At 57.5% G+C, this 26,602-nt stretch overlaps 6 protein-coding genes across 6 annotated transcripts; 4 read left to right on the top strand and 2 right to left on the bottom strand.

Annotated features, from left to right (window-relative positions):
* Nucleotides 1-438: 438 nt before the first annotated feature.
* BBK36DRAFT_48858 (alpha/beta-hydrolase) lies at nt 439-7,668 on the top strand (the record flags this gene model as incomplete). The annotated part of the gene is made up of 4 exons (XM_024898138.1): nt 439-1,463; nt 5,435-5,530; nt 5,592-5,674; nt 6,689-7,668. Coding segments are annotated over 4 exons (2,184 nt in total), but the record flags the coding sequence as incomplete, so codon positions are not given.
* A 735-nt stretch (nt 7,669-8,403) lies between these two features.
* BBK36DRAFT_1112057 (FAD/NAD(P)-binding domain-containing protein) lies at nt 8,404-9,693 on the bottom strand (the record flags this gene model as incomplete). Its single annotated transcript, XM_024889772.1, has 1 exon — nt 8,404-9,693. One exon carries the CDS (start codon nt 9,691-9,693, stop codon nt 8,404-8,406), a length of 1,290 nt encoding a protein of 429 aa, XP_024752328.1.
* A 3,613-nt stretch (nt 9,694-13,306) lies between these two features.
* Nucleotides 13,307-18,502, top strand: BBK36DRAFT_1166879 (MFS general substrate transporter; the record flags this gene model as incomplete). The annotated part of the gene is made up of 2 exons (XM_024894973.1): nt 13,307-14,713; nt 17,474-18,502. The coding sequence occupies 2 exons, from the start codon at nt 13,307-13,309 to the stop codon at nt 18,500-18,502; spliced, it is 2,436 nt and encodes an 811-aa protein (XP_024752329.1).
* A 1,053-nt stretch (nt 18,503-19,555) lies between these two features.
* Nucleotides 19,556-21,524, top strand: BBK36DRAFT_1112018 (hypothetical protein; the record flags this gene model as incomplete). Its single annotated transcript, XM_024889768.1, has 2 exons — nt 19,556-20,404; nt 20,508-21,524. 2 exons carry the CDS (start codon nt 19,556-19,558, stop codon nt 21,522-21,524), a joined length of 1,866 nt encoding a protein of 621 aa, XP_024752330.1.
* A 167-nt stretch (nt 21,525-21,691) lies between these two features.
* BBK36DRAFT_1112851 (general substrate transporter) lies at nt 21,692-23,837 on the bottom strand (the record flags this gene model as incomplete). The annotated part of the gene is made up of 5 exons (XM_024889845.1): nt 21,692-22,154; nt 22,222-22,773; nt 22,919-23,297; nt 23,417-23,572; nt 23,747-23,837. 5 exons carry the CDS (start codon nt 23,835-23,837, stop codon nt 21,692-21,694), a joined length of 1,641 nt encoding a protein of 546 aa, XP_024752331.1.
* Nucleotides 23,838-25,259: 1,422 nt separating this feature from the next.
* On the top strand, nt 25,260-26,549 carry BBK36DRAFT_1166882 (UPF0075-domain-containing protein; the record flags this gene model as incomplete). Its single annotated transcript, XM_024894974.1, has 1 exon — nt 25,260-26,549. The coding sequence occupies one exon, from the start codon at nt 25,260-25,262 to the stop codon at nt 26,547-26,549; it is 1,290 nt and encodes a 429-aa protein (XP_024752332.1).
* Between the last annotated feature and the right edge of the window lie 53 nt (nt 26,550-26,602).

Here is a 26,602-nt window from a genome sequence, read left to right on the forward strand (position 1 = left end):
CTCGAGGTCTGTGAACTCTGAAAATGCGCGGCGTGAAACCGCGGATCGAGCGCCGGCGGATCGAGATCCGAACGATGCGTCAAAAGGGCATCCGGCATCCCCCGGCCTTTGATGGGGCAGTTTTTGCGAATTGACGGATAGCCTATAACAAGGTACGGAGCATTCAGGTAGGCTTCTGAATTAATAAACTCCGAGTGCCAAGTGACGCGGGGACTGACGAGGGGCTTGTGATTCGGAGCTCCATCAAGCCTTTGACGACGAGCGACGGAAGCTTTAACAGAAGGGCAGCTCCACGATTATACAGAGTAGAGCACTGCCTGCTCTCTTCTCATCTCGTCCCCCCTCCCATCCTCCAGTCCGCTCCTACTTCCTCAAATCATTCAGGGCATAAACAATTAAGGTAGAGAGAAACAGCTAGGAACCAGACGCACCGCCACCATGTCCTCCGAAAAGCACGAGGCCCTCCAGCCCCTACACCCCTCCATGGAGGGCAAGCTGGATCCCGCCTTTGTGAAGCTCTACAACGACAACGTGGCCACCAAGCCGCCCAAGCCCATCAACCTGGAGCAGCTCCGGAAAGGCTACTCGGTGCTCTACAGCTACGGCACGGCCCCGGCGCCCGAAGTCGGCCGCGTCTACGACGACGTGATCCCGCTCGCCGACGGCACGCAGCTGCCGGTGCGCGTCTACGAGCCTGAGCGGCCAGGCCCGTGGCCGGTGCACGTCGACTTCCACGGCGGCGGCTGGGGTCTCGGCGACCTCGACTCGGAGAGCCACATCTGCAGGCACTACTGCAAGAAGGCCAACGTGGCCGTCATTGACGTGGCCTACCGCCTGGTGCCCGAGTCCCCCTTTCCCACGGGCATCACCGACAGCTTCGCGGCCGTCCAGCACATCCGCGAGCACGGCGCCGCGCGCTTCAACGTCCTGCCGGACAGCATCTCCGTGGGCGGCGTGTCCGCCGGCGGCGCCATCGCACTGGCCGTGGCGCACCTGGCGCGCGACGCCGGCATCCCGCTGCGGCTGGTGGCCGTGTGTGCCCCCGTCATTGACGACCTCTCGCAGTATGCGTCGGCCGCCGACTCGCCCTTCCCGTCGATGCAGGAGAACGAGTTTGCGCCGACGCTCAACTGGGCGCGGCTGACCTGGTTCGACAAGCTCAAGCGGTCGTCGGTGCCCGATGAGCCGGCGGCCAAGGAGCGCGTAGGCTGGTTCTTGAACCTGCTCAAGGCGCCCAACTTCAAGGGGCTCCCGCCCACGGTCGTCTACACGGCCAGCGCCGATCCGCTGAGGGACGAAGGCGAGCGGTACGCCCAGCTGCTGATCGAGAACGGCGTCGAGGTGACGCAGCGGCGCTTCTTCGGTGTGCCGCACCCGTTCATGCATATGGACGCGGTGCTGCCGCAGGCCAGAGAGTGTATCGATACCACCGCCAGGCACATTCGGCTGGCGCACTATGACTCGTGAAAGGGGAGGAGGAGAAGAGAGAAGGGGGAGGGACGGGCTGCTGCATGGTCTCGGAGAATCAGAGGGCGTTGGTGTTGCTGATGCTGTACATACATGCACGAGATGGAGTTCGTTAAGCTTGAGTGCTGCTCTGCTGCAGCTGTCCAACGACTTGGCAGCAGCATTCTTCCGGCATGTTGGCCGTGTTGGGTGTTGGATGCTGGAGGCCGGGGTTGCAATGGCGGGAGCTGACGACGCAATCGTGTACCGCTCTCTTCTTGTTTGCCAGCTGGCCATTTTCCACCATGATGCTGTATCTTGATGCTTGGATGCCCTGACGGACATGTATCATCACCGCGACAACATGTACCTGCTGCCACGGTACGCATCATGATCGACGGCAAGGGAATAGAAGCTCTTTTTAGTTGACAACTTCTGTCAACGGGGAATCATCAACTGAGGAGGAATACTGTACCACCAACATGCTTCGAATTGTCAGAGCCTCAGGACTCGCACGTACTCGTACTGTTAGCCAGGTAGTATGTATTTCTCCAGCTCAGTGTACATGTGCAAAAATGTTTCCACTCTCCAGAATTCCCGTTGCATCGCATTAGCACTGGTGGGAAGACGGAAAGCCCATTGACCTCTAATTCAACCAACAGGTTGACTGCTGTGCTTCGTAGCATTCTGTGTTGGTAGGGCATTTTGCAGGACGAGTCTCACACACACACACACCACTCACATGGATCCAGTGCCTTCTCTCCTTGTCCGCAATGGTTCCATCAAGAAAGCTCTGAGCTGACATGTGTCAAAAGAAAGAGCCGAATCGGGTGCTTGTGCCGCTCGTCGTGCCACCCACGATACTCTTAAACGGGCCATCCTCATCAAAACCAACAAGTCCAGCGCTGCGCACATACATGTAACGCAGATAGCAGCAACACAACAGCAACAGCAAGAAGAGGCATCGAACGCACAAGGCTCCCAATCTGCCATTTGTCAAGACAAACGGGAGGGCATCTTTTCGCCCATGAGGAGAAAAAAAAAACAGACGGCTTTCTGGGTGTAAGGTGGCAAGGCCCTCACGGTCCCTTCGAATCCGTGATCTCAGACAGAAGACATCCACCTGCCCACTTTAGGATCAGGATCCCTTACGGAGCGAGATGAGCCGAGCAAGGGGGCGGGCCTTGTCGTGCGGTTTCTGTCTTCTTTCCTGCTTCCTTTCCCTTCTATCCGCACAAGGTACCAGTACCTGTGAGGGTTGATACAGGCATGCTTGGCGAGCAACTGCGTGGATGGTGGTGACAGATCATGATTTGCCGTGCTGATCCTTGGCGTTGACAGGCACCGGCTCGCTGCTTGCAAATGTCATGCCGTGTCACGATTGACGATTCCGACCAGAACACAAACAAACAGGTGCGCGATTCATGCGACCAGATACGCTTTCGTGACAGATTGGCAGGGCCCGTAGGGGAGGGTTGAATGCCACGCCGGGTTTATCTGTGTGTGCAGTGCTTGTAAGATGGAGCATCGGGGCTGTCCATGGCTAACGCCAGGAACAAGACCGTTCTCTCTGTTGATTTTCTCGTGCTTGACATACTGTACGTATATGCTCTTCTCTATGTTCGCACATACCTGCTGAAAAAACGCTGCCTCGCTGCTAGTGTTGTACTCGTGCTCTTGATCCACACAGCTAAAGGTGCCTGCCCCAGACACAGGCTGACAAGGCCCCTCCCGGCCGCTCAAATCTCTTCTGACGGTCCTTGACAAGGGTTCTGGCCCATTGAGACAAGGGCGGCCAGGCTGGATATCGTGGATCTAGCGCATCACTGGGTCCTTCTTTAGGCGTAGCACCAAGGCGTTTGTCTTGCTTTGGAGTGGCGCATCATGCAGAGGAGGAGGAGGAGCTCGGGGAGAGGAGATAAGAGCGCGAGGTAGATTATAGATGACGGCCGGGTTCCTTTTTAGCGAGCGCGTTGTTCTGTTTGCTGCGAAGAAGAGAGGTCGTAGTGCTGAGGCAAACGGAACAGCAGACGGCAAAGAGCTGGTTGAAGATGCAGTGTGCCGCACGTACGGCTGCGAATATCCCTGTTCGAGTCTCGGCTTTATCTAGTAGTGGTACATGTTCGCTATTCCAACCAGTGATTGCCTCTAAGTGATAGACGCTGCAGCAATGTTTCACTCACATGCTCCGCCCCGACAGGAGAGACATTGGCTGGTCGTGCAGGCTTTGAAATCAGCAGCCACCGATGGACTGACCGTGTACATGTAATATAGGGACCAGGAAAAGGAATTTGCGTTTTGGTAATTCGAAGGGGTCCCAAATAGACCTTATGCAGTCTTGATTAGCGAGCAGGTGGTTGAAATCACTGCGATGACTTCGAGTTAGCTAGGCGGCTAATAACACACAAAGGTCAACTACCATTTCGCCAAGTACCAGTACTTGAACGCTGCAGAGATCACGGGTACAAGAACGGTGCAGATGAAGAGCATCACGGATCCTGCTCGGCAATGAGCCCCAAGCAAAGGAGCCAGCACAACGAAACCGGGGCTTGGGAGCAGGGCCAAGTACGATACGTAGTAGCTTGACCCGGCCCCCCTTTGTCTGCTCCCCGGCCGTATCGTACATGGCAACACAAGAGCTAAGCTGCATGTGGCATGTAACCTGTCCCGTCTGGAGGTGCAGGTGCTTGCTCGTGTCCGAACCAACAGGTCCTCCATCGCCGCTCTGCTTGGCTCTTGGTGTTGATGGGGATACGGGGTGCTCCGTACCTCAGATAATGATGTGGGTGAAGGTACTTGGTATGCGGGCATCACCCTCGCCTACGGCAAGGTACCTGCTCGCGCATATGGGCATCACATCGCATCGCATCGCAGCCCTCCTATCCTGTCAGACCCAAATCGACGGGATCAGTGTGTTGAGAGACCCCATACTAGACTACGTACCTTCCAACCCATGCCTGGACTTGGTCGAAGTGCATGCAGCCAGGCCCGGCGCTGTATATGTCGTTGGTATGTGTGCTGACCGACCCCCCCTTTGCTTCGGTAGGTTCTTCTTGGAGCGAGTACAAGCGGTGATGAGTTGGAACCTGATCCTTCTGGATGTTAGCCCCGCGACATTTACTTTCAACGTCCACGTCCATCGGCTGATGCTCTTGATCTGCACGGCAGAGAGACGATCGAGCAAACCTCCAAGAGATCCTGGCAAGCCCGGTATGCAGCAGCATTTGTACCATCATCTCCGGGCATGATATGCGCCGTCAGGCTGGTGCTAGCACCGCAAACACAAGACCGTCAGGGAAGGCCTCTCGTTTCGGACACGGCGATGGCGGCATTGATCCCTATTGACCGATCTGCCCACCACCCTCCGCACGGTCTCGTCAACATGGCCGCTGATGACGGGAGCTTACAAACAGCGGACTGAGCTGCATCGAGCATGAAGCGGGTGCTTGCGTCCCGGTGCTTATTTGCAGGGGTTGAGCCTCGGGGCTTCTGGCCGGCCCTGCTAGCGACTCTCAGGATCAGGATCAGGCTCGGGCTCGGGGCTGTCACTCGCCAGAAGATGCAAATGAGGCAGTACCTACGCCTGCCGGCCGACGGGTGAGGGAGGTGGTAGGTATACTGTAGCATCGGCCGTCTTAGTGCATCGTCATCAGAGTTTGTCCGGAGTCTGGAGTCTGGAGTTGCATGGGTTTGTTGGAGTTGAGAGGTTCTATAGTATTCGAAGGAGCTGGAGGCATTGATCGAATCACCCGTTGATGGCAGTTGTGTCGTCAGCAGTCTCGGTATTACCTGCCCTGCCCGTACCTGCGTGCGCCCACGAGCGTCGCGTCCTTCAGTGGTCTCAGGCAACGCTCAGGCACTGGACGAACGGAACCTCGAGGATACAGGCACCGAGTGGACGCTACAGGCACCGAAGAGCCCCCCCAGGGCCTCCGCTGCAGCCAGATCGGCGCCACTATCAAGCCGTGGGCCTCAAAGGATGTACCAGTACCGGCACGCTTTGCTGCGCCAACTCAGGCATCTCCCGGGGTCCTGCACCCATTCCCGAGTCTGAGGGCTGGTCAAGGCCAGGTTCTCTCCTCCTGTCTGGCTGATCTCTCTTATTACAATACACGTTCCGCTCTTTTCTCTGTAGGACCAACCAGCTTGCTTCGTCAAACGGGCTCCAGCTCTTCTCCCCCCGATCCACGTCCCCCCAGTTCTCGACAAGCCCTTTTGCTGTCCTATCGTGGCTCGACTGGAACCTCGTCATGCGAAGCAGCAGCCGGCGGATAGCGAAAGAGAAGGCCTTGGACCAGAGAAACGACACGTCGATACTGTTGACTATTGCCGCCACAAAAGCCACGGCGTTCTCTTTTTATTTTTAGCATTACCCGCAGTGCAGACATTTGATCGGGACCGAGTTTCGACAGCGGCAAAAACTGGGGCCTGGAGCTCAGCCAACCGCGCATTTCCAAACCGCCAACCAGTGGCTGGACGAGAGAGGGCAAGAGGAGGAAGCGTGTGAGTGTGAGAGAGCGTGTAGCAAGGTTCGGAGAAATCGGAGTGCTTGGGAGAGTCGAGGGCTCATCTGGTGGAAGCGAAGCTGTGGGCGAGAGAGCGTGAGGAAGATAACAGAGAGGGACGACAAGAGAAGACAGGAGAGGCCAGAAGAGGAAGAACTACAGAGTCCAGACCACCATCACCATCGTCGCCATGGGCTCCGACAGCCGCCCCGTGTGCCATCGCTGCGCCCAGATCAAGCAGGCCTGCGACGGCAGCGTGCCCTGCGCGCGATGTCTCCGCCTGAGCCTGCCCTGCCGCCCACGCGCCTCGGGCAACGCGGCCAGCCTCCAGGCGGGCGACCTGCCCAAGGCGCGCATCCGCCGGGTGCAGACGGGGTGCCTCATGTGCAAGCGCCGCAAGAAGAAGTGCGACGAGACGAAGCCGCGATGCGGCGACTGCAGGCGCCTGTGCCTGGACTGCGCGTGGCCCCCCGAGCGCTCCAAGGACAAGTCCGCGGCCTCTGCTTCTGCGTCTGCGTCTGCGTCTACCTCTGCCGCAGCCGCAGCCGCAGCCACAACCACAGCTACAGCCGTCACCGCAACGGTTGCCGTGGCGGGCTCTGTTCCTATGCCCGTCCCGGTCCCGGTCACCGTACCCATTCCCGTTCCGACGGCGGCGGTCATGCCGGTGTCGATGCCGGCCGAGTCTGTTTTGGCGCACAGAGACATTCGCGAAATACCCATCCAGGAGGCGCCAGTCATGACCAACGGCATCATCGACAGCACCACCGAGCTCATTATTCACGGCAGCAATAGCCCGGCCCTGAGCTCGTGCAGCAGTAGCAGCAGCAGCGGCGGCGCCAGCCACTACTCCTTGGACCACCACTTTGGCGTTCTGCCGCCTGTATCGCCCTCATCCGGCAATGACTTTGAGCTGGAGCTGGCCGCCGAGAGATCCGCCTGGGACCACCAGGGCTCGTCTCCGGCCGGCTGGCACGACGCCATCACGCCCATCAGCTACAACAGCCCCCAATCAGACTCCCACGAGTCCCTCATCGTGTCGCCCATGTCGTCCTCGTCGTCTCTATCCACCTACAACCCCCCGTTGCTGCCGCAGCTGACGTCCTCCAACGACAGGGCCCTGCTCAACCACTACATGACCATTGTGTCTTCCCTGCTGTCCCGTCGCATGTCGCCCAACAACCCGTACAACGCCTACCTGTTGCCCATTGCTCGCGACAACGACCTCGTCATGCACTGCATCCTGGCTCTCTCTGCCAACCATTGGCGCAAGCTACAGCCTCAGCTCGCCGACAGGGGCCTCTATCACCAAAGCAAGGCGACACAGTCTCTGGCCAGGTTGCTGCCTCACGTGGACCGATCCAACGCCGATATTGCCCTGGTCAGCAGCCTGTTGCTGTGCATGACGGAGCTGTTCGACGGCACCAGCGAAGGCTGGCAGCTTCATCTCAAGGGCGCCAAGAGGCTGCTGACGGCCTTGATGAACCAGCAGCAGGGCGATCGCATGAACGGCCACAACAAGTTCCTCGTGCGGCTCGCGCGCTTTCTCGACTCTGCCGCCACGACGTCGACGTGCAAGCCCCCGCTCATGGGCGAGGACGAGCGGGAGGCGGCTACGCTGGATCGGTTGACGGCCGCCCCTGACGACGAGGACTCGGCCATTTACGGCATTCCCAAGGAGCTGTTCCACTTGGTTGACGTCGTCAACTCGCTGGCCGACAAGCGCAAGAACCGCGTGGATCGCGCTTCGGAGGCCGCCTTCCGCAAGGAAGCCTCTCAAATCGAGGAGCGCATCAACCACTGGTCGTACGAGTACGGCGGCCGGCAAGGGGCCACCGCCTGGACCACCAGCGTGGCTGACGACGATGTCTTACACGCAACCATGGCCTACGAGTACGCCATCAGGCTCCGCCTGCACCAGATTGTGGAAGGCTACGACCTCAACGATGCCAGAGTCGTCAGCAACGTCGAGGGCATCCTGAAATCGGTGCAGAGGATCCGCTACGGCAGCGCTCTGGAGCCGTGCCTCATGTACCCGCTGGTCATGGCCGGGGGGGCATGCTGGACGATGGAGCAGCGCGTCGTCATCCAAGACCGCCTTCTCGTCATGGAGCGCACCTGCGGCTTCGGATACATTTACAATGCGCGAGCACTGGTGGAGCGTGTGTGGAGGATGCGCGATGAGACCGAGGGCACGGGCACCATTGTCAACTGGGCGCGGATCCGCTACGAGGAGATGCATGGCCTCGCTGTGTTCTAGAGCATATTCCGCCTCTCATTTTTTCATTTTCAAGGTAGAGCTTGTCTTGGCATGATGGCTTTTTCGGCAGACATGATTCTTGCGTTTCATTTCATGAAGGCTAAATACTCACTGCCGCCTCGCATCAAGATTGGAGCTTCCAAGGTCATCTCTAGTAGGATTGCCTCGACTATCACATACGACGAACCTCACTCACGGCTGTTGCTTCTCGCTTCTGGCCGTGGATCCGAGGACCGGGATCCGGAATCTCTCCACCAGCTCGGCCACGTGAGAATGCATATCGTACCCACACACCTCTTCAATGGTCAGCTGCCCCGGCCGGTCGTTGGCGCTGCTCCAGCCAATGCGCTCTGTAATGTCTGTCCTTGCTCTCCGGCTGGCCTCTTGCACTCGCGTGGCTCGCGGCTTGCGCTCCAGTTCATACAGCTGAAGCCTCTCCGCTATCGACAGATGAGCGTACTTGGCTGAGAAGAGGATGCCGAGCGCTCCAGCATCTTCGAGAGCCATGCATGCTCCTTGAGACTGATCGGGCATCATGGGATGGGCTGCGTCCCCTAGGAGGCAGCAGCTTCCGCTCACCCAGTACGGGTAGGGCTCATGGTTGTAAAGGCGCCACATCTTGATATCCTCTGCGTTGAGAAACAGGAGCCGGAGCCTCTCGTCCAGGTCGGGGAACGTTGCCGCCAGGTTCTCGCCCGTGGTCGAGATATTCCAGCCGTCCTCCTTGAGATTGTTAATCTCGGCCGGGTAGAAGCAATAGCAGCTAACGACCTCGTGGTTGGAGCATGGACTCATGACGATCTTGTTGATGCCCTTGCCGCCCCAGAACTCAATGGCACTGTTGTCGACGAACTCTTGCAGGCCCAGCTCGCGGAGCTTGGCGGTGCTGATGATGCACCGGTAGCAACAAGAGGTGGATGGCGTGACTTGAGGGCTGATGCCGAGCTGCTCTCTCATCTGGCTTCGGATTCCATCCGCACAGACGACAACATCATGGACAGCCTCGGCGCCGTTTTCGAAAGCTATCCTTCCCTCGCCAGGGTCCAGCCTGACTGCCTTGTGCCAGACTCTAAGCTGGGCCGGAGGGCCCTGGCCCGCTTCGGCCGTCGCCACTTCTTTTAGGTGCTTATGGAGATCGATGCGGTGGAAATTGTTGTAATCCGTGCCGAAGCGCTCACGGTAGTCTCCCAGTGGATACTGGGCGGACACTTTGCCCGAGGACCAGTCGTGCATGATGAGGCTCCGCAGGACGACGGGCTTGGCCGAGGGTATGTCCACTTGCCATTCCTGCAGGAAGCGCGAGCCGTTGGAGGCGAGCGACAGTGACGCGCCGACCTCTCCGCCAAAGTCGTACCGCTCGTAGATGGTGACGCGGTGGCCGGCGCGGCGGAGGGCGATGGCGGCGGAGAGGCCGCCGAGGCCTGAGCCGACGACGGCGATGTTGTAGGAGGGAGGTGGACGTGATTCGGTCGTGGCGGGCATGATGATGAATTTTGTGCAATTTTGTTGTTTGATAGCAGGTTATGAGGACATGGATAGATTCAAGAAACAGGACGAGGATCCTGAGGGACTGGGAATATAACTGGGAGGAAACAACAGCTGCGGATAGTGCGTTGATAAATACAACGAGCTATCTTGGTAATATCTTGGGCATCTGGGTCACGCGAGTGGGTAGGTAGTTATCAAGACGGGGGAAGCAGCATCTGCTTGCTCCCCACGAGAATGGCCTGTGCCCGTCTCAGGGCGGAACGCTTGTGCATTTCTAAAGTCCTCTGTCAATTGTACTTGTTTTATAACTCTCTAGTTCTACCTATATAGCCAAGTGATCAAGTAAGCAACTGAGCATAACCCGAGTGTGTCTTTGATATATTTTTACATAAGAGATCTTGATTCGTCGTGTTCGTGGTTATAGAGCAGGAGCAGCAGCGGCAGCAGCAGCAGCCATAAGGATTGCATGTGATGTTAGTTTGCAAATACACAGATAGCAGATCGTTAGTTAGGTAGTCTGCAACATGTCGATTCGCCGTCGGAGCAACGGGCCGTCGTTTGTCGCATCGGTTCCGCCGCGAACATGTGGGATTGTGGTAGGTATAGATGGAGTTTGATGTTGCGGCCGTCGGAAGAGGAATCGACGCCGTCTTTTTGCTACTATATACCGTAGCTACTAGGTAAGTAGTACCTACTTTAGGTACTGCTTTGGCGATGGTGTATTCATGTTATTGCGATGCGCGCATGATAGAACATACTTGTTGTAGCCGAGTTGAATACTCGTATTACGTCGTTGCATTGGGAGGTGCTTGACCTTCTGTTAGGAGAAGTAGATGAACGGGTTTTTGGAGTCAGGGGATAAATGGGGCTGGCGCGTCAGCACTCTATATTATTGTGCGAAATGGCGGAAGAAAATAGAAGCAATCGGAGTACTATGATATGGATCGGTTTGTAAGAAGAGGAAAGCATGTTGCAGGCAGTTTGCGCGCCGTGCGTTTACGACGGTGGCGTCGATGCACTTTGCTTCAAGGATGATCGGGGGAGAGGAGAAGCATGTAAGCCGAGAGGAAATCAGAAGCGAGCTTTGCCGGATGCACGGGGACGGTTTGAGTCGAATCAAGCAATAAGTAATACGGCGTACGCAATACTGTACGGTGGCAAAGCTGCATGTTGTAGTGCTTCGTCCGGGATGGCATCCGAGTTAGAGGGACGAAGACTCCGAGTGTTGGACCAGACTTCGTTGGCCTTCATGCAAGGGAAGTATGTACTCCTTCGCACCTCATATCTAAGGTAGTTGAGAGATTGACAAGTCTCCCCCCTAGCAACGATGTGCCGTCGGTTATCGATTCGCTTTGTTCGACGTCTCCCGATTCTCGTATGCAGAACAACTTATTCTCGGTTCTCGTAAATCCTCCTAGTTGTCGCTGATAGAGAGCTTCGTCATACCAAATTCGACTCCACGGGACTCCTGATCTCCTAGTGCAGGTTTCACCATGATTCGTTCTCTCTAAAAATGCTCGCGGGACACGATTAAGGACCATGGAGGAGGGGAGCGGGAATCGACCAACGATCAGATGGCTCGTTAATCATCGGGGCCCCCCCTTCGGCGTCGGTTGATTTGCCTCTGGCGGCCGGCCCAAGCGGCCCTAGTGTACTCTCGCAATCGCATCGTGAGCGAAATGGGGGCGAGAGAGAGGGGGTCCATCGCTGCAGGCGGTGCTTGGAGGTTTCGACTTCGCCTCTCATGCCCGACTTGGCTTGGCTGCCTCTGTACTCCGTAATAGCTGGCAGCTGGGCTTCAGGTTCTCGCCGCAAGCCTCGGAAGCGACCCGAGCGTCCGGATCCGCGGGATGAAGCGCGGCGGATCTAGTTCAAGGAGGGCTGTGGGACAGCGCAGAAGAGGGACAGGGGTTTCCGACGGCCGCAGATTCTGCGCTGGAGAAGAGTGACAAGGGGGGAGGGGAGGTGAGAGGTGAGTGCGATCCGACATTGGCTGGAGAGGAAGAGTGCAGGCTTCTGCTTGGTTCTTGTGTCGCTTTTGTTATATTAATGCCCAGGTTGCAGGGCCAGGGAATGCACGTTTTAGCTTGTTGATGCCATGTCAACTATCGACCGATATATTATTTGAGCAAGGTTCCTGGGCGATGACAGGCGAAGCTGGGGATGGGCATATCGTATCGACAGAGAAACCGCTCTAGCGAACGCATTGTTAGGGAGGCAGAAGGCCGGCAGACAGGCCGCCCGCCAGGGACATGCAGGCTCCGCGCTCTGAACCCGTAGAGGGCGAGAAACTAGCGACATGACTGCGTCTGGGGAAGAGGCAAACGAATGCTCGCTCGATGTGTCCCTATCGGGTCAGCATTTAATGCTGTACAAGCGAATATGATGCCCAGGATCGGAAGATAAGGCCGTGGCCAAGAGAAACAGAAAGATTGGCAATGCGGCCGAGCTCAGAAGCCGGCCATTGCACGTTCTCGCCCGAGCGTATTCGACAGAGATGATGGTTGAAGCGGCAGATGCTATCCAGATGCTGTGGTATCAACGGCCAACTCCAGTCTCCATGCTGCTCTACCCTTGAATCATAATCTTCCGAGGCAGTAATGAGCGACCTGAGCGTAGTAAAAAAGAGGCATTGATTTTCAGGTGTGGACTTGCTGGGCCGTTTTGGCCCTGTTCGAAAAAGTGAGACCTTCCCATTTGGATATCCTGAGGCCTACCCAGTGCTGTGAAAGTGCCGGGCTGGGTCAAGAGGTGCCTTTCTTTTGAACGAAGACAGCTAATGGCCACTTTTATTGCTCATGGATGCTGTTCATGCTCTTGCGGCCCCCGGCATCAGCTGCTCTATTGGGTGCATCTTGCAATCTGCAACAGCAGCGGCCCCTTGCAGCTCGCTCTCGTCCAAGCAGCTCACCGTACGATAGATGCAGCCTGTGAGACACAATAGTGCTGTGAAAGGTTAGCACAACCGGATATCGACATTGCGGCCAAGGGAGGAAATGGGAAAGATGGCTGCTTGTACGAGCAAGGCACCGGTGTTAGTGCCCACCGGCCAGGTCCGCCAAGGTTACATCGCACCAGGACGCTGCAGGAAAGAAATAAGTAAAGGAAGAAATAGAACGAACCGAATGCGCCATGCAAACGAACGGCCGAGAACTGCCACTCGACCAACACTAGAGTCTTTTTCCTCCATTCCGAACAAGGTTGTGTGTGAAGGGTGTGTGGCGGGCGAATTGCTAGCAGGGCCGATGAGTGCCAGTCGGAAAAGGAATCGTACGTTTTGCCGTCCTAATTCCTGGTCCTGGTGCGGAAGCCAATGTTTGATATATGTTCGAGGCTCTCCCGGGACGGTTCCTGGTTGGAGAACCTTCATGCGTTGATGTTTTGGCCATCCATCGGGCTGTTCACGACCCTTCGCTTTCAACCATCCAGGCCTGCGGTGGCATTTCCTGTTTATAAGCAATGAACTGAACGCACCTTTTTTTCTTCCATAATATTCTTGATGCTTTATTGTTTGAACGTCGTAACGCGTTATTGTTGAATTCGACCTCCCCTCGCCTCAACTCATCTTGCTTTCTCTCCCCAGTTCGACATGTCCGACTTGTCCAGGATGGACGAAAAGGTCGCGTCGCCGGTGACCTCGAGCCACGGCTCGTCCCTCGACGATCCCGCGGCCAAGACGGCAGAGCTCAAGCGCATCTACCGGAAGATTGACATGAGGCTCGTGCCGCTCATGTTCTTCTGCTACTTCCTGCAGTTCCTCGACAAGGTCATCGTCAACTACGCCAACATCATGGGCATCGCCAAGAACCTGCACTTTGTCGGCAACGACTTCTCGTGGATGGCCACGGCCTTCTTCATCGGCTACGCCGTCGCCGAGTTTCCCCAGGGCTATCTGATCCAGAAGTTCCCCGTGTCCAAGGTCCTCGGCTTCAACGTCCTGCTCTGGGGCATCGTCGTGTGCTGCACGGCCGCGACGCAGAACTTTGCCGGTGCCGCCGCCGTGCGGACGCTGCTCGGCATGTTCGAGGCCGTCATCACGCCCGCCCTCATCATGATCACGTCGCAGTGGTACAACAAGAAGCAAGCGACCCTGCGCACCGGCATCTGGTACTGCGGCCTGGGCGGTGGACAGGTCATGGGCGGTCTCATCTCCTGGGCGGCGCAGCACGGCTCGACCACGTCCTTCCAGAGCTGGCGCATCATGTTTGTCGCCGTCGGTGTCTTCAACCTCTTCGTTGCCCTGGCCGTCATCATCGTCATGCCCAGCGGCGTCCGCGAGGCGGCCTTCCTGACCGAGGACGAAAAGGCGCTCATCGAGGAAGTCTTGGCTCGCGACCAGGCCGGCGCCGGCAAGAAGGTCTTCCGCGCGTCCGGCATCCTCGACGCCCTCAAGGATCTCCAGGTGTGGCTGCTGTTCCTCAACACGATCCTCATCGTCATCCCCTCCGGCATCATCACCACCTTCTCGGCCACCATCATCAACTCCATCTTCCTGACGCCCAAGAAGTCGGCGCTCCTCAACATGCCCGCCGGTGCCATCTCCATCTTCGCCACCTTTGCCGGCACCTACGTGATCTACTACAACCTGCCTCGCTGGCTGAGCATCATCGGCCTCCTGATCCCCACCATCATTGGTGCGGGCCTCATGTCCTTTGCCAAGTCCAACGCCGGCGCCCTGGCCGGTGTCTACCTCATCAACTTCGACGTGGCCCCCCTGGCTCTCATATATGCTCTGGTCGGCGCCAACACGCAGGGATACACCAAGAAGGTCACGGTCAACGTCATCATTGCCATTGCCTTCTCCATCGCCAACATCATCGGCCCGCAGACGTTCCAGGACAAGGACAAGCCCAAGTACCTACCCGCCAAGATCACCGTTCTGGGCGTTGCCGGCGCATCCATCGTCGTTACCATCCTGCTGAGAATTCTCTATGGCATGCGAAATGCGAAGACGGCCGCGGCCCGCCAAGCGGAGCTGGAGGCCATCCGGCGAGGCGAGATTGATGCCAAGGCGGTCGACGACGACCAGACGGACCTTACAAACCCGACCTTCCAATATGTATACTAAGGGCGCGCGGGCCAGGGGGCCTGGATGCCTTCCCTGTTGTGCGTCTGCGTGTGGGTGGCCTTTTCCTTCGTGTTAGTGTGCGATATGAATTCTTTCCAAAAGTGGTCCTTTTTCTGTCTATGGGTGTCAAGTTCTTACAAGATGAAGCATAGAGATACCAGAGGCAGTCTTAATCTATTTCACCTAGCTTTTTGTCAGTTATGTCAACTTTTGTATTATACAATCCAGTCTTTTCGGTCCCCAATTTATTCCACAGTCAGTTCCTGTTCAAGAAAAAGGGGTAGACAGCCCCAGAATACTTACCGATACTACTACCTCCTGCAGCGTTGCTGCCATGGTCTTTTTCCCCACACGGACGTTTTCGTCCTTGATATCATCATGTAACAGAAAGAGACATGGAACACTAGGTATCTATACGCGTTCCTTGAGTACAAAACACACATTGGACTTGCATACCTATGTATGGATGTCTGTCTGTCTTCGGAGAATATTTCGTATAATCAAGACAATGCTGGAAGTACGCAGAACGTGCTTGACTTCCCAGGCGTTAGTGGTTGCGAGACATGTGCTCCGTACGTAACGGACAGCATGTCAGTCCCATCGTTCACCCGCGGATAGAGAGTGATTATGGTTCGGGAGTCAAGCGATAGTAAGAAGTACTAGGAGCGGCAGATGGACAGGCGGATCGAAACTGTCCTCATGCTTGACACGTAGCTCCATAAGCCGCACAAGCTTGCTCGCGCGAATCACCATGATGAAGCTGGATCAAGGACTGCTCCATAGTAACCGCAGTTGACATGCGATATGGCCGACCCCAGTCGTCCTATGGGCCGCGGATACGGAGTGTGAGCCATCTAGGAATAGCTCAACTGAAACGTCAGCCCGAAGCACGGCATCGAATCATAGCCCGTTATTCCCAGTTGGACAGCCTGCTAGGGGCTCGGTGTGACTTGTATCACAGCAGGGCTGATATCGACCACTCCGTGATACTGGACAGCTCGCGGTTGCATGGGCCGCTAGCAGTCTTGATACTGCTTGTGGGAGCAGTGTTTTCATGCTTGATGCTGTGGTTGACCGTCTAGAATCATGCGCAATGCATCGCTGATTGCCTCCTGGTAGAGTATTGCGGGCTTGCGGCTCCAGCTCGTGCTCCATAACATACATGATGCTCCTCTCGCGGATGGACAGAATGTACCGGTATGAAGCGAACCATGCAGACTTGCCGCATCGCAACTACCGACGGCTGCTCCTCTCCCCCACCTGTCATATGCGCATGTGCCACTCATCAACCATCAATTGTCCGCTGATTCGAGGACGGCACAGGTTGATGGACCGCGACGCTTTGCTCCATAATCGATCATGACATTGGATTGAAAAAGGCGTTTCATCGGCGCTGGTGCGACTCCGCGGCGCGGCTTGAGCATCTGAATTTGCGACGGCCATGCCCACTGTTACTCTCGATGATCTACCACTCAACCTCTTTGTCTCGTCAGGTCAGCGAGTCTGCAGAGCAGAAAGATTGATGGCTGCAACCTGTCATTCACGGCTAGAGAGCTATCGGCTGTGGCGTCGCGCGGCCTGCTGGTCGAAGCCGACAAGACGCATTCCAACAAGGCAGCCACTCTGTCAGAAAGGGAGCCAAGTAAAGAGCGGTGTCGACTCATCATGATAACTCTGTGGCGTCGAATCGAATAACCCAGAGGGGCCGAGTTGGATGGAAGGCAACAGGCTCTGACCTTGCTAGTCTGACAGAGGTTGTGATATGCTCTGTGCGGGGAATGAATGAATCGTTATGCTCTCGTAGCAAACATGGAGTCATACACACAATACGCAACCCGCGGATCCAGCATGAAGAATAAACGAAGCTTCAATGGCTTATGCAGATTCCTCTGAGATGACTCTTCAGGGACAATGGCACAACATCGATGCCAATAGAGCGTGGTGATACAACATGGACGGTTCATTACCCTATACGCTGTGTATCGCTAACACCGCAGTGACAGGAGCCATCGTCGCCTCAGCTCGTGCTACCTAGTACTCGTAGAACACCAGTCAGTAACCTACCAGGCTCGCACGAATTCATGTCCAACCCACATTCCGCTCAACGAGTCTGCATGATCTTACATACACCGGTGTGCTCGGCGAAGTCGCCGGGGCCGGAAGCCGGCTCTGTCTCTCCTCTCTGCCCCACCTCGGAGGGCTGCAAAGGCGCAAAAGCTCCTGCTTGCTCGCAAGAGAGCTTTGCGACGGCTGCAGGGGTCGGGTCGGCGCACGCTATGCAGCACCGTGTCGCGCAGTCAGTCGCCCGACGGCGTGTAAGGCCGACGCTGATCTATCACTCGTGTCGCCTCTCTGCGTAGATTCGTAAAGAGCGTACAAGACCAGAGTACACGAGGATGCGGTCATGAGGCTGCCGTGATGCTCCGCTGGCGTGAGCGCTTAGGCCGCTGCTTTTCTTCTTTGCTCCGTGGAGATTCGTTGATAGGACGACCCGTCGGTAGATGCCCGATGGAAATCGAATACATAACGATGGCCTCCCGGTGTTCCGAATCGAGAGTTAATACCAGCAAGCAGTCCAGGCCTACAGAAAGACGACTCGTCTATCTCTGACCCCCTCAACTCCTCTGGTTGCCACAACATTGCCGCATCATACCTTTTTTCCTCTTATCACACAAAATGCCTTCATTACTTGCGTCTGGCATTGAGCCGCCGGCACTGGTCGTCGTCACAGGCGCCAACGGATTCATTGCACAACATTGCGTCGCCGCACTCCTCCGAGAGGGCTATCGTGTAGTTGGAACCGTCAGGAACCAGGACAAGGTTGCTGCGGTGAAGAAGGCACACAAAGAGCACCCCGGGCTGGAGGTGGTTGTCATCGAGGATATCACAAACGCTCAGAACTACCTCGACATCATTGGCCCCCTATCACCGGCCGCAGTTCTTCACCTGGCTGCACCATTCCACTATAAGGCAACCGACTTTGAACGAGAGATGATGATCCCCGCGGTGCAAGGATCGACGGCCATCCTGGAGGCTGCCGCGCAGATCAAGAGCATCCGGAGAGTCGTCCAAACGAACAGCTTCGCCTCCATATACGACGCATCGGCCGGCCTCAGCCCCGAAAAGACTTACAGCGACAAGGACTGGAGCCCGCTGACATACGAAGACGGAGTCAAGGCAGACAACGCCCCCTTGGCATACCGAGCGAGCAAGGCGGCAGCAGAGAAGGCCGCCTGGAAGTTCATGGAGAGCCAAGTGCTCGGATTCGACCTCGTCAGCCTGTGTCCTGGCATGGTCTTTGGCCCGTTCCTGCCCGAGGCCAAGCCCACGACGATTGCCGGCGTCAACACCAGCAACCAGCTCGTCTGGGCCGCCGTCTCAGCAGGTCGAGACGCGCCGGTGCCGCCCACTCGGGGGCCCGTCTGGGTCGATGTCCGCGACGTTGCCGATGCGCACGTCAAGGCGCTCCAGGTCGTCGAGGCCGGCGGCAGTCGCTTCTTGCTGGCCAGCGGCGTCTACTGCAACCAGGAGCTGTGCGACGTGAGCCGGCGTGCGCTGCCCAAGTACGCGGATCGAATCCCGATCGGCGAGCCGGGCAAGCGAGACTCGCACACGCACTTTGGCGTCAGCAGTGCCGAAGCGGAGCGGGTTCTGGGCGTCCAGTGGCGGAGCTTGGAGGAGAGCCTCAAAGATGTCGTGCCCCAGCTGTTTGAGGTTGAGCGGGGAGAGGCTTGAGGGTGTTTGCCTGAGATTTGAGGGAAGGATCCTGGCTGCTGTTAAAGGACGGTCGTAGGGGCAAGTTCTGTGTACCTGCCAGGGTTGTAAGAGCGAGTGCCGGTCGGTGGCAGTACGGAGTCTCCAGTACCTGTGGCTGCTGACGGGATTCAATCGCTACTTGCTAATCCGTACTCCGTGCCGCTGCAACATCGTCAACGGAGCTGGGTCCGATCCAATACTGCATGAATGCCGTCATGAGAACTGCATCAACCATCATCTGCTGGCTCGACTGGGCGGCTATCAAGGTAACGAAAGGAGTTCCTGGGGTTTGGACAATTGGGCATTATTTTGTATGATAAGGTACTGCTGCTTTTTCACCCTCTACTCGTAATATCATCGGGGGTCAGAATGGGAAATATTACGCACTGAAACTCAAACGAGATTTGCCTATTCGAGAACACCCAATCATGCGGCCCTTGGCGCACAACTGCGGCCGGGCATTGAAGAACAGACAAAAAAAGAAAGAAAACGCTCGAAAGAAGGCCGGTGAGGTTGCAATAGGAGGCCGGATCGGGACACCCTGCACTGCGACGTGGTAGTGCGGAGCCTGCGTGCACACTGTAGCGATGCCTGCGGAGCATCGAGTGCCGTACCGTGCAGGCGCCGCGGGCGCGCGCGCAGCCCGCACGGTGCGCTCGTCGTCTTCCTGCTGCTTCGTGGATGCGTGTCTCTCAGCATTCTCCCTCCCTCTCGCCCTCTGCCTCGCTGCCCTCAGCCTCTGTATGCATCTGCAAGCCGCCGTGCAGCCGCCCTCGGGAAACGCCACCCGCGCACAGCCCGCCGCAGCGACACGCCCGCCCGACCGAAGCATCGCCAGCAACCGCCTGTCTCACCGTTTCCCCCCTTCCAGTGCCAGCCCGGCGTCTGCAGATAGACATCCGCTATAGCTCTGCACTAGATCGCGTGAGAGAGGAGGGGGACATGGGTCTTTGGCCGTTTAGGCTCCTCCTGACACGAAAGCGAATGGCTCGGTGCCCACGCGTCTGATGAGCCTGAGCCCGCGCCTGAATCATGTCGGACCAGAGCCCGCGCGACATCCCCAAGCCCAAGCAGCGCCGCATCTCGCGGGCCTGCGACTACTGCCACCGCCGCAGCATCCGCTGCCGCCCGGCCGAGGACGGCACGGGCTGCCAGAACTGCAGAGACTTTGCCCAGACGTGTACTTACCACCGGAAGCCGCGTCGGCGAGGAGTCCCCGCCCGCGGCAGTGGGGGAGCCTCGGCCAATCGACATGCGGTGGAGGGCTTGCCAGATGCCGAGTCGTCGCGATCGCCCTCGCAGGCAGGCGACCTGCGCATCATCCCCGAGATCCAGCACCCGGGCCCCAATGCCAATGCCTCGCCGCAGTCGTCGGTCGCCGCCTGGCGCGCGCCGTACATCGTCAGCCAGGCCACCGTCGTCGACCTCGTCGAGCTGTACTTTGAGATGGTCTACCCCATCTTCCCCTTCTTCCACCAGCCCTCCTTCACCCGCAAGATCTCGAGGGCCGAGTACAACACCAACCAGCCGCTCTTTGCCACCACCATGGCCGTCTGTGCCTTGGTGGGCGGCCGGGTGCGGGATGGCTCCGTCATGAACCCGCGGTGGGACGTCCAGGCACTTCAGAGGGAGACGCTGCCGGACACGTTCTACGCCGAGGCCCGGAGGCAGCTGCTGGAGTTGAGCATGGAGAACTCCGATTTCAACATCCTCCGCGCCCATGCCATTGTGGCCATCGCGGCCATTCAGAACGGCAAGGTCCGGGATATGCATTACCATCTCGGCATCTACCATACGCTCATGGCCATGGACGGTCTCCACGACGAGGCAAACTGGCCCTCTGGCATCGGCATTATTGAAAGGGAAGAGAGAAGAAGAATGGTAAGCGTTTTCCCATTTTTCCTTTTACCGGATTTACATACGTACAGCATGATGGAGCACGCTCAGCTAATCTTGCGGCCCTGGCGCGGAATTATACACACAGTTTTGGTCGATCTATACCCTGGACATTTTCACATCTGTGGTCTGGAGCGGTGTCATCCGCTCGCGGGAGCAGCAGGCAAATGTCGCCTATCCTGCCGAGGTAGATGACCAGTACATCAGCGACGGGGGCATTGCGCGGCCAGGCCTTTCGCCTAGCGGGCTGAGCCCTCCCATCGCTCGCCTCGTCCTGACCGCGCAGTCCGACTGCTGGCTGTCCGGCTGGAACTTCATCACTGATCTCTACAGAGTCTTGGAGCACGCTCTGGCACGCTTCAGGGAGCGGAGGCGGTCGTTCATGTCGGAAATCATCGACGACCAGTCCACAGTGACGGGGACGTCTGTCCGCGACAAGGTGCTCCGCATGTACTTGAACCTTCCCGAGTGTTTTAGGAAAACGCCCAAGATGGCCTTTAACCAGAAGCAAGACCTATTTGGCTTTCAGGCAGCCAACATCACTGCCAGCCTCCAGCTTCTGCGCATCACACTATTTGCTGCTGGAGGTGCAAGCATAGCAGAACGCTGCGACATTGCCGCTGACGTCGTGGATGCGTTCAACTCCATTCCCGTGCAGTACTGCCTGACCATCAGCAAGCCGCTGCTGCACCACCTGGGAGGGATAGGCGCCATCCTCGGCTCCGTGTTTGAAGAGCCTCTCAGCGAGGCCGAGTACAGCCGGGTGAGGTCCGTCATGCTGGCGATGGCGAGGCTCCTTGAGAACCTCGAGACGATACACCGTAGTTCGAGTGCGAGCGAGAAGCTTCGGTCCCAGGTAGCCCGCATTGACGAGTATATGTCTGCCCAGCGGCAACAGTCGAGGCCAACCATCGAGGAAACTCCGGTGAGCACCACGGTGCCACAAGTAGTGCCGGTCGACGGTGCTAGGGGTGCTGGGCATGCTTATGAGCAGCCTCAAGTTAACAACCCAGAAGTGGCGCCGGGCGACTGGTCGTTCCAAGTGCCCCCAGACTTGTTAGGCGATCTGACGTGGAACTTTGATTTTGGTTCAGTGTGGACTTGAACTGGAAAAAGAAGAATATGATGACGAAGAAGAAGAATATGAAGAAGCAAAAAGGAAATATGGAATCCTATTTCTCTCTCAAATGGCTCATCAATCATGAGGCTTATTATTCCGATCAAAGACCCCTGTACGTTCCAAATCAAGGGCTAATATCTGTCAACAAAATTTTACATGGTCGCGTCGTGATTGACCTCGACTCTCTTCTCATCAGGGCTTCCGATTTCCGTACCGCTCTCCGCGTCCTTGCCGTCCACCTCGTCCAGGAGCTGCCTGGCCGCCACGGCAATGTTGCCCCCCGCCTCGGCCACGCGACGGTTGTATTCCTTCATGTTCTCGCTGGCCAGCACGCTGTCGCTGGTGAAGAGGAGCGAAATCTCCTCGAGGGTGCGGTTGGCGAGCTCCGGGAAGAAGAACCAGACCAGGGGGGCGACGACGACGTTCATGGCGCCGAAGAAGAGATAGGTGCCGTAGCCGGTTCTGCTGAGGAAGATGGGCATGATGAGGGTGGTGGAGCCGCAGCCGGTGGCCCAGCCGAAGATGGTGAAGCTGTAGCCCTTTGCGCGGACTTCCTGGGGCCAGATTTCGGTGCCGTAGATCCAGCAGGGGATGATGTTGAACATGGTGAAGAACCTGTATATTTGATTAATGTCGCGCTTTCTAATTGACATGGTTTAACACTTGGAGAAAAAGAGCTTACCAGACGTAAATGAATACAAAGCTTGCCGCCGCCGTTCCCAGGCGCTGCGACAGCTCCGGATCCGAAACGGCATTGTCCTGCGAAGTCTTGATCAAGGCGGCCACCAAGAAGAGGCAGACTCCCTGGATGCAAAAGGAGGTGATCAGCGACTTTACGCGTCCCATCCGGTCAATGACAAAGGCCGCGGCAGCCGTGCCCGGCACGCCAAAGGTGTTGGCCAGCCCCGCGAGCCAGAGGGCCTTGTAGGAGTCGAAGCCGGCGAGCTCGAAGAGGACGCCGGCCCAGCCGACGATGGCGAGGATGCCGGTCCACTGCTGGATCCATTGCAGGGCGAAGCCGAGGACGGCGCGGCGGCCGAGGTGCAGCTTGCCGGAGAAGCGGCCGCCGAGGACGATGTTGGCGAGGTCGTTGCGCTTGTGGTGGTTGGCTTCGACGATGGCGTCGAGGAGCTCGACTTCCTTGGTGATGATGGGGTCGTTGGGGGCTAGGTCGCCGCGGAGCTTGCAGAGGATGTCAATGGCTTCTTGACGGCGGCCGTTGGCGATGAGCCATCTGCGTTGGAAGAAGGGCTCATGTTAATGACCTTATTTCTCATACTCATACTACCCGTCGAGAGGGAAAAAGAAGGGAGAGGGCCATCCAGCAAAGCAAACGAGGCGGAAGATGGGACGGGGATGCCAGGTATATGGAAACTCACCTAGGAGACTCGGGCAGCAGCGGCACCGCCACGTCGACGACCAGGAGGGGAATCACCATCCATGCCAGAGGGAAGCGCCAGCGAAACTCGACGTTGGAGTTGCGGATGCCGAAATTGATCCAGTAAGCGATGACGATGCCGAGGTAGTTGGCGACGAAGACCAGGGAGAAGCTGGAGCCGCGGTCGTGCGACTGGGATAGCTCGCTGACCCACGGCAGGATGATTGCGTTCATGAAGCCGATGCCGATGCCCGCAATGACACGCGCACAGATGAACATGCTGGCGTTTGTGCTGCCGGCCATGAGGCCCGCGCCGAGGATGCCAAAGGCGGTGCCGATGAGGACGCCGCCCTTGCGGCCGATTCTGTCGCCCACCCATCCTGGACATGGGACATGATGTTTTAGTACAATATTACACGACGACACACCACTCTCTCCTCCTCCTCTCTCTTTTCTCTTTGACTTGTCTCTCGTCTCTGGGAAGGGATTGTTCGCGTACCGCCGATGAAGCATCCCCACATCCCCCCAAAGTAATAAGCTGCGGCAAGCCCGCCTTGTTTAGTGGTGTTGGTGACGACCCCGTCGTGGCCGATATCTGCCATCTTGATGAAGCCTGGCGTCGCGCTAACGGTCCCAAGGACACCCTGATTGTAGCCTTTTCATCGTCCAACATGTTTCATTAGCACCGAATGGCAATATACTCGTACATACGACCCTGAAGAAACTAGCCTCGTAAGGGGAAACTCGGCAGACGGGGAAATAAGGATAGTAACAAAGCCAACAGCTCCATACGGAAGCTTCACTAGTAGCAGGAGGAGGCTTTTCGTACCTTCGAAAATCAGGGCCGTGGCCGCCACCAGGTTGATTAGGAACAACAGCACCTTTCCCGGGACATGGCGCCAAATTTGCAGACCCGCCATCGAAGCGACGGTATTTCCCAGCCGAAGGGGGTGAATATCAGCCGTTTGATATTTAGTCTCTACTGCCCGTGCTTCGTAACTGTTTGTAAGTGGTGGTCCGAGTATAAGCCAGCGCCGGCAGTTGTGGCAAGTCGTCGATCTGGGCTCCTCGGAAAGCTTGGACACTAAAGATCAAGGGGTTAAAAAAAAAAGAAAAGGAAAAAAAAATCGGAGACGGGGAGAGTTTTGGGGGACGCGACCGCGTAATAAGAGGGAATAAGACTGAATGGAAAGGCGGTCTCTGAAAAGAGCAAGGGAGCCAAGAGAAAGTGATAGATAATACGGCCTTGCCAACCCCAGGCCAGCCAGGCCCTTTCATCATGGCGTGGTCGATGTGTCGTGAAAAGAGAAGTCGAAGCGAGTGCTACCTTTTGCCTGCGTGTGTCTTCCAGTGTTGGTCGCCAAACGGCAGCCCTTTGCTGTCCGCTTTTCCCACTGTGCTCTCCCTCTCTCTTCCAGTCCGTCGTCTCTGCTGCTTGTCAGGGTTCTTCTCTCGGTCCCATCACGAACCACGAGGCACGGATCGAGGGGTCCCTCCCCCTCCCCGGGCTGCCCGTTCCTAGCCCCCGGAACCCGCAGCTGCTTTAGCCTCGCGACGAAGAGCGCAAAAGATGGAGCCCTCAAAAATACGCGCTGCCCCCGAGGGCAACTTGGGGAACGGCTCGAAGCTTGGTTCCCGGGGGGGTTGTTTTGAAAAGCTGAGACGAGGGCGGCGGAGAACGCGCGAAAAGACACGACTTGACCAGAGTATGTATTCTTTTCTTCCCACGCCTCCCCCGGCTAAAGCAGCTGCCTAAACGTTTAAAAAGGCTTTGCCAGTAAGGTTTTTGACGAGTCGTGGACATAGTCAGCAGCCACAGAACAGCCAAACCGAAGGGTTTCCAGTTCTGGAAACCGGCCGTTTAGCCGTGCGAAGCGTTTTGACGGGGGGACTTGGCCATAGCCATTGGGGTGAAGGGGGGGGGTGTGTGGCCATTTCTGTTGGACTCGATTCGGGCTCAACTTGGCGCACACAACAACTTAGATGCTGTCTGGACTCTGATTACTATCCTCGAGAGAACATGCCGTCTAAACGCCATTGATTTCCCGAGGGGGTGCTTCGGAATAGCGCATTCTCCTGAAAAGCTTGGATGAGAGAGAAACGATCGTCGGTTTCTGTGTGAGGCTGTAGAGAGATAAAGACCAGTCGGCTTCTCGGTGTTTGGGCTAAGATTCGGGCCTCCAGATTCGCTCTCGTGTCTTACACAGAAAGTCGACGCAACTCTTACTCTCATTATACTAACGGAAAGAGAAAAACTTGGAAACCTGAGGAAAAAGGAGAAATTCATCAACATGGGTTCTGCTAACGGCGTCATCTACGGGATGGAGTCCTTACCTCTCGACATGACCGTCCTCGGGCTCAACTCGGGCACGTCCATGGATGGCATCGACTGCGCTCTGTGCCGGTTCAGACAGGCGTCGCCCAGCGAGCCCATGCACTTTGAGCTGATCAAGTACGATGAGATCCCGCTCGAGCCCAAGATCAAGAAGAGGGTCATGGACATGATTCTTCACAACACCACAACCCCCGAGGAGCTGTCCGAAGTCAACGTCATCTTGGGGGAGACGTTTGCAGAAGCAGTCAAGGCCTTCTCCGAGAAGCACGGCATCCCGCTGTCGTCCATCGACGCCATCGGCTCGCACGGCCAGACCATCTGGCTGGAGAGCATGCCGCAGGGCGGGCGCAAGAAGTCGGCCCTGACCATGGCCGAGGGCACCTTCATCGCCTCCCTGACGGGCATCACGACGGTGACGGACTTTCGCGTGTCGGACCAGGCCGCCGGCCGCCAGGGCGCGCCCCTGATTGCCTTCTTCGACTCCCTGGTCCTCCACCACCCGACCAAGCTCAGGGCGTGCCAGAACATTGGCGGCATCGCCAACGTGTGCTTCATCCCGCCGGACGCCGCGGACGGGCGGCTCAACGACGAGTTCTTCGACTTTGACACGGGGCCCGGCAACGTCTTCATCGACGCCGCGGTGCGCTACTTCACCAACGGGGAGCGCGAGTACGACAAGGACGGCGAGATGGGCAAGGCCGGGCAGGTGAACCAAGAGATGGTGGACGACTTCCTCAGGACGCACTTTTACTTTGCGCTCGAGCCGCCCAAGACGACGGGCCGCGAGGTGTTCCGCGACACCATCGCGCACGAGCTCATTGAGCGCGGCATCGCCGGCGGCATGTCGCCCAACGACATCGTCGCCACCATCACGCGAATCACCGCGCAGGCCATTGTCGAGCACTACCGACGATACATGCCCACGCAGTACGGGCCGCTGGCCGAGGTCTACATGTGCGGCGGCGGCGCCAAGAACCCCAACATCCTCGACCACCTCAAGGCGTCCTTCCCGGACACCAAGTTCGTCATGCTGGACGAGGCGGGCATCCCGGCGGACGCCAAGGAGGCCATCACCTTTGCCTGGCAGGGCATGGAGGCCGTCGTCGGCCGGAGCATCCCGGTGCCCTCCCGCGTCGAGACGAGGCGCGGCTACGTGCTGGGCAAGGTCAGCCCCGGGCTCAACTACAGACGCGTCATGAGGAAGGGCATGGCATTTGGCGGGGGCCTCGAGCAGCTCGACCCCGTGAGGGAGCTGGTCAACTACGTGGACAGCAGCGTGTACAACAACAAGGTGTGAAACTCCCGGTGCGAAAGGAGACACAAAGTAGCACCTTGGCAAGTCTAGGCGAA

This window comes from Trichoderma citrinoviride (assembly GCF_003025115.1).
Source record: "Trichoderma citrinoviride strain TUCIM 6016 unplaced genomic scaffold BBK36scaffold_3, whole genome shotgun sequence".
Lineage (NCBI taxonomy): Eukaryota > Fungi > Ascomycota > Sordariomycetes > Hypocreales > Hypocreaceae > Trichoderma > Trichoderma citrinoviride.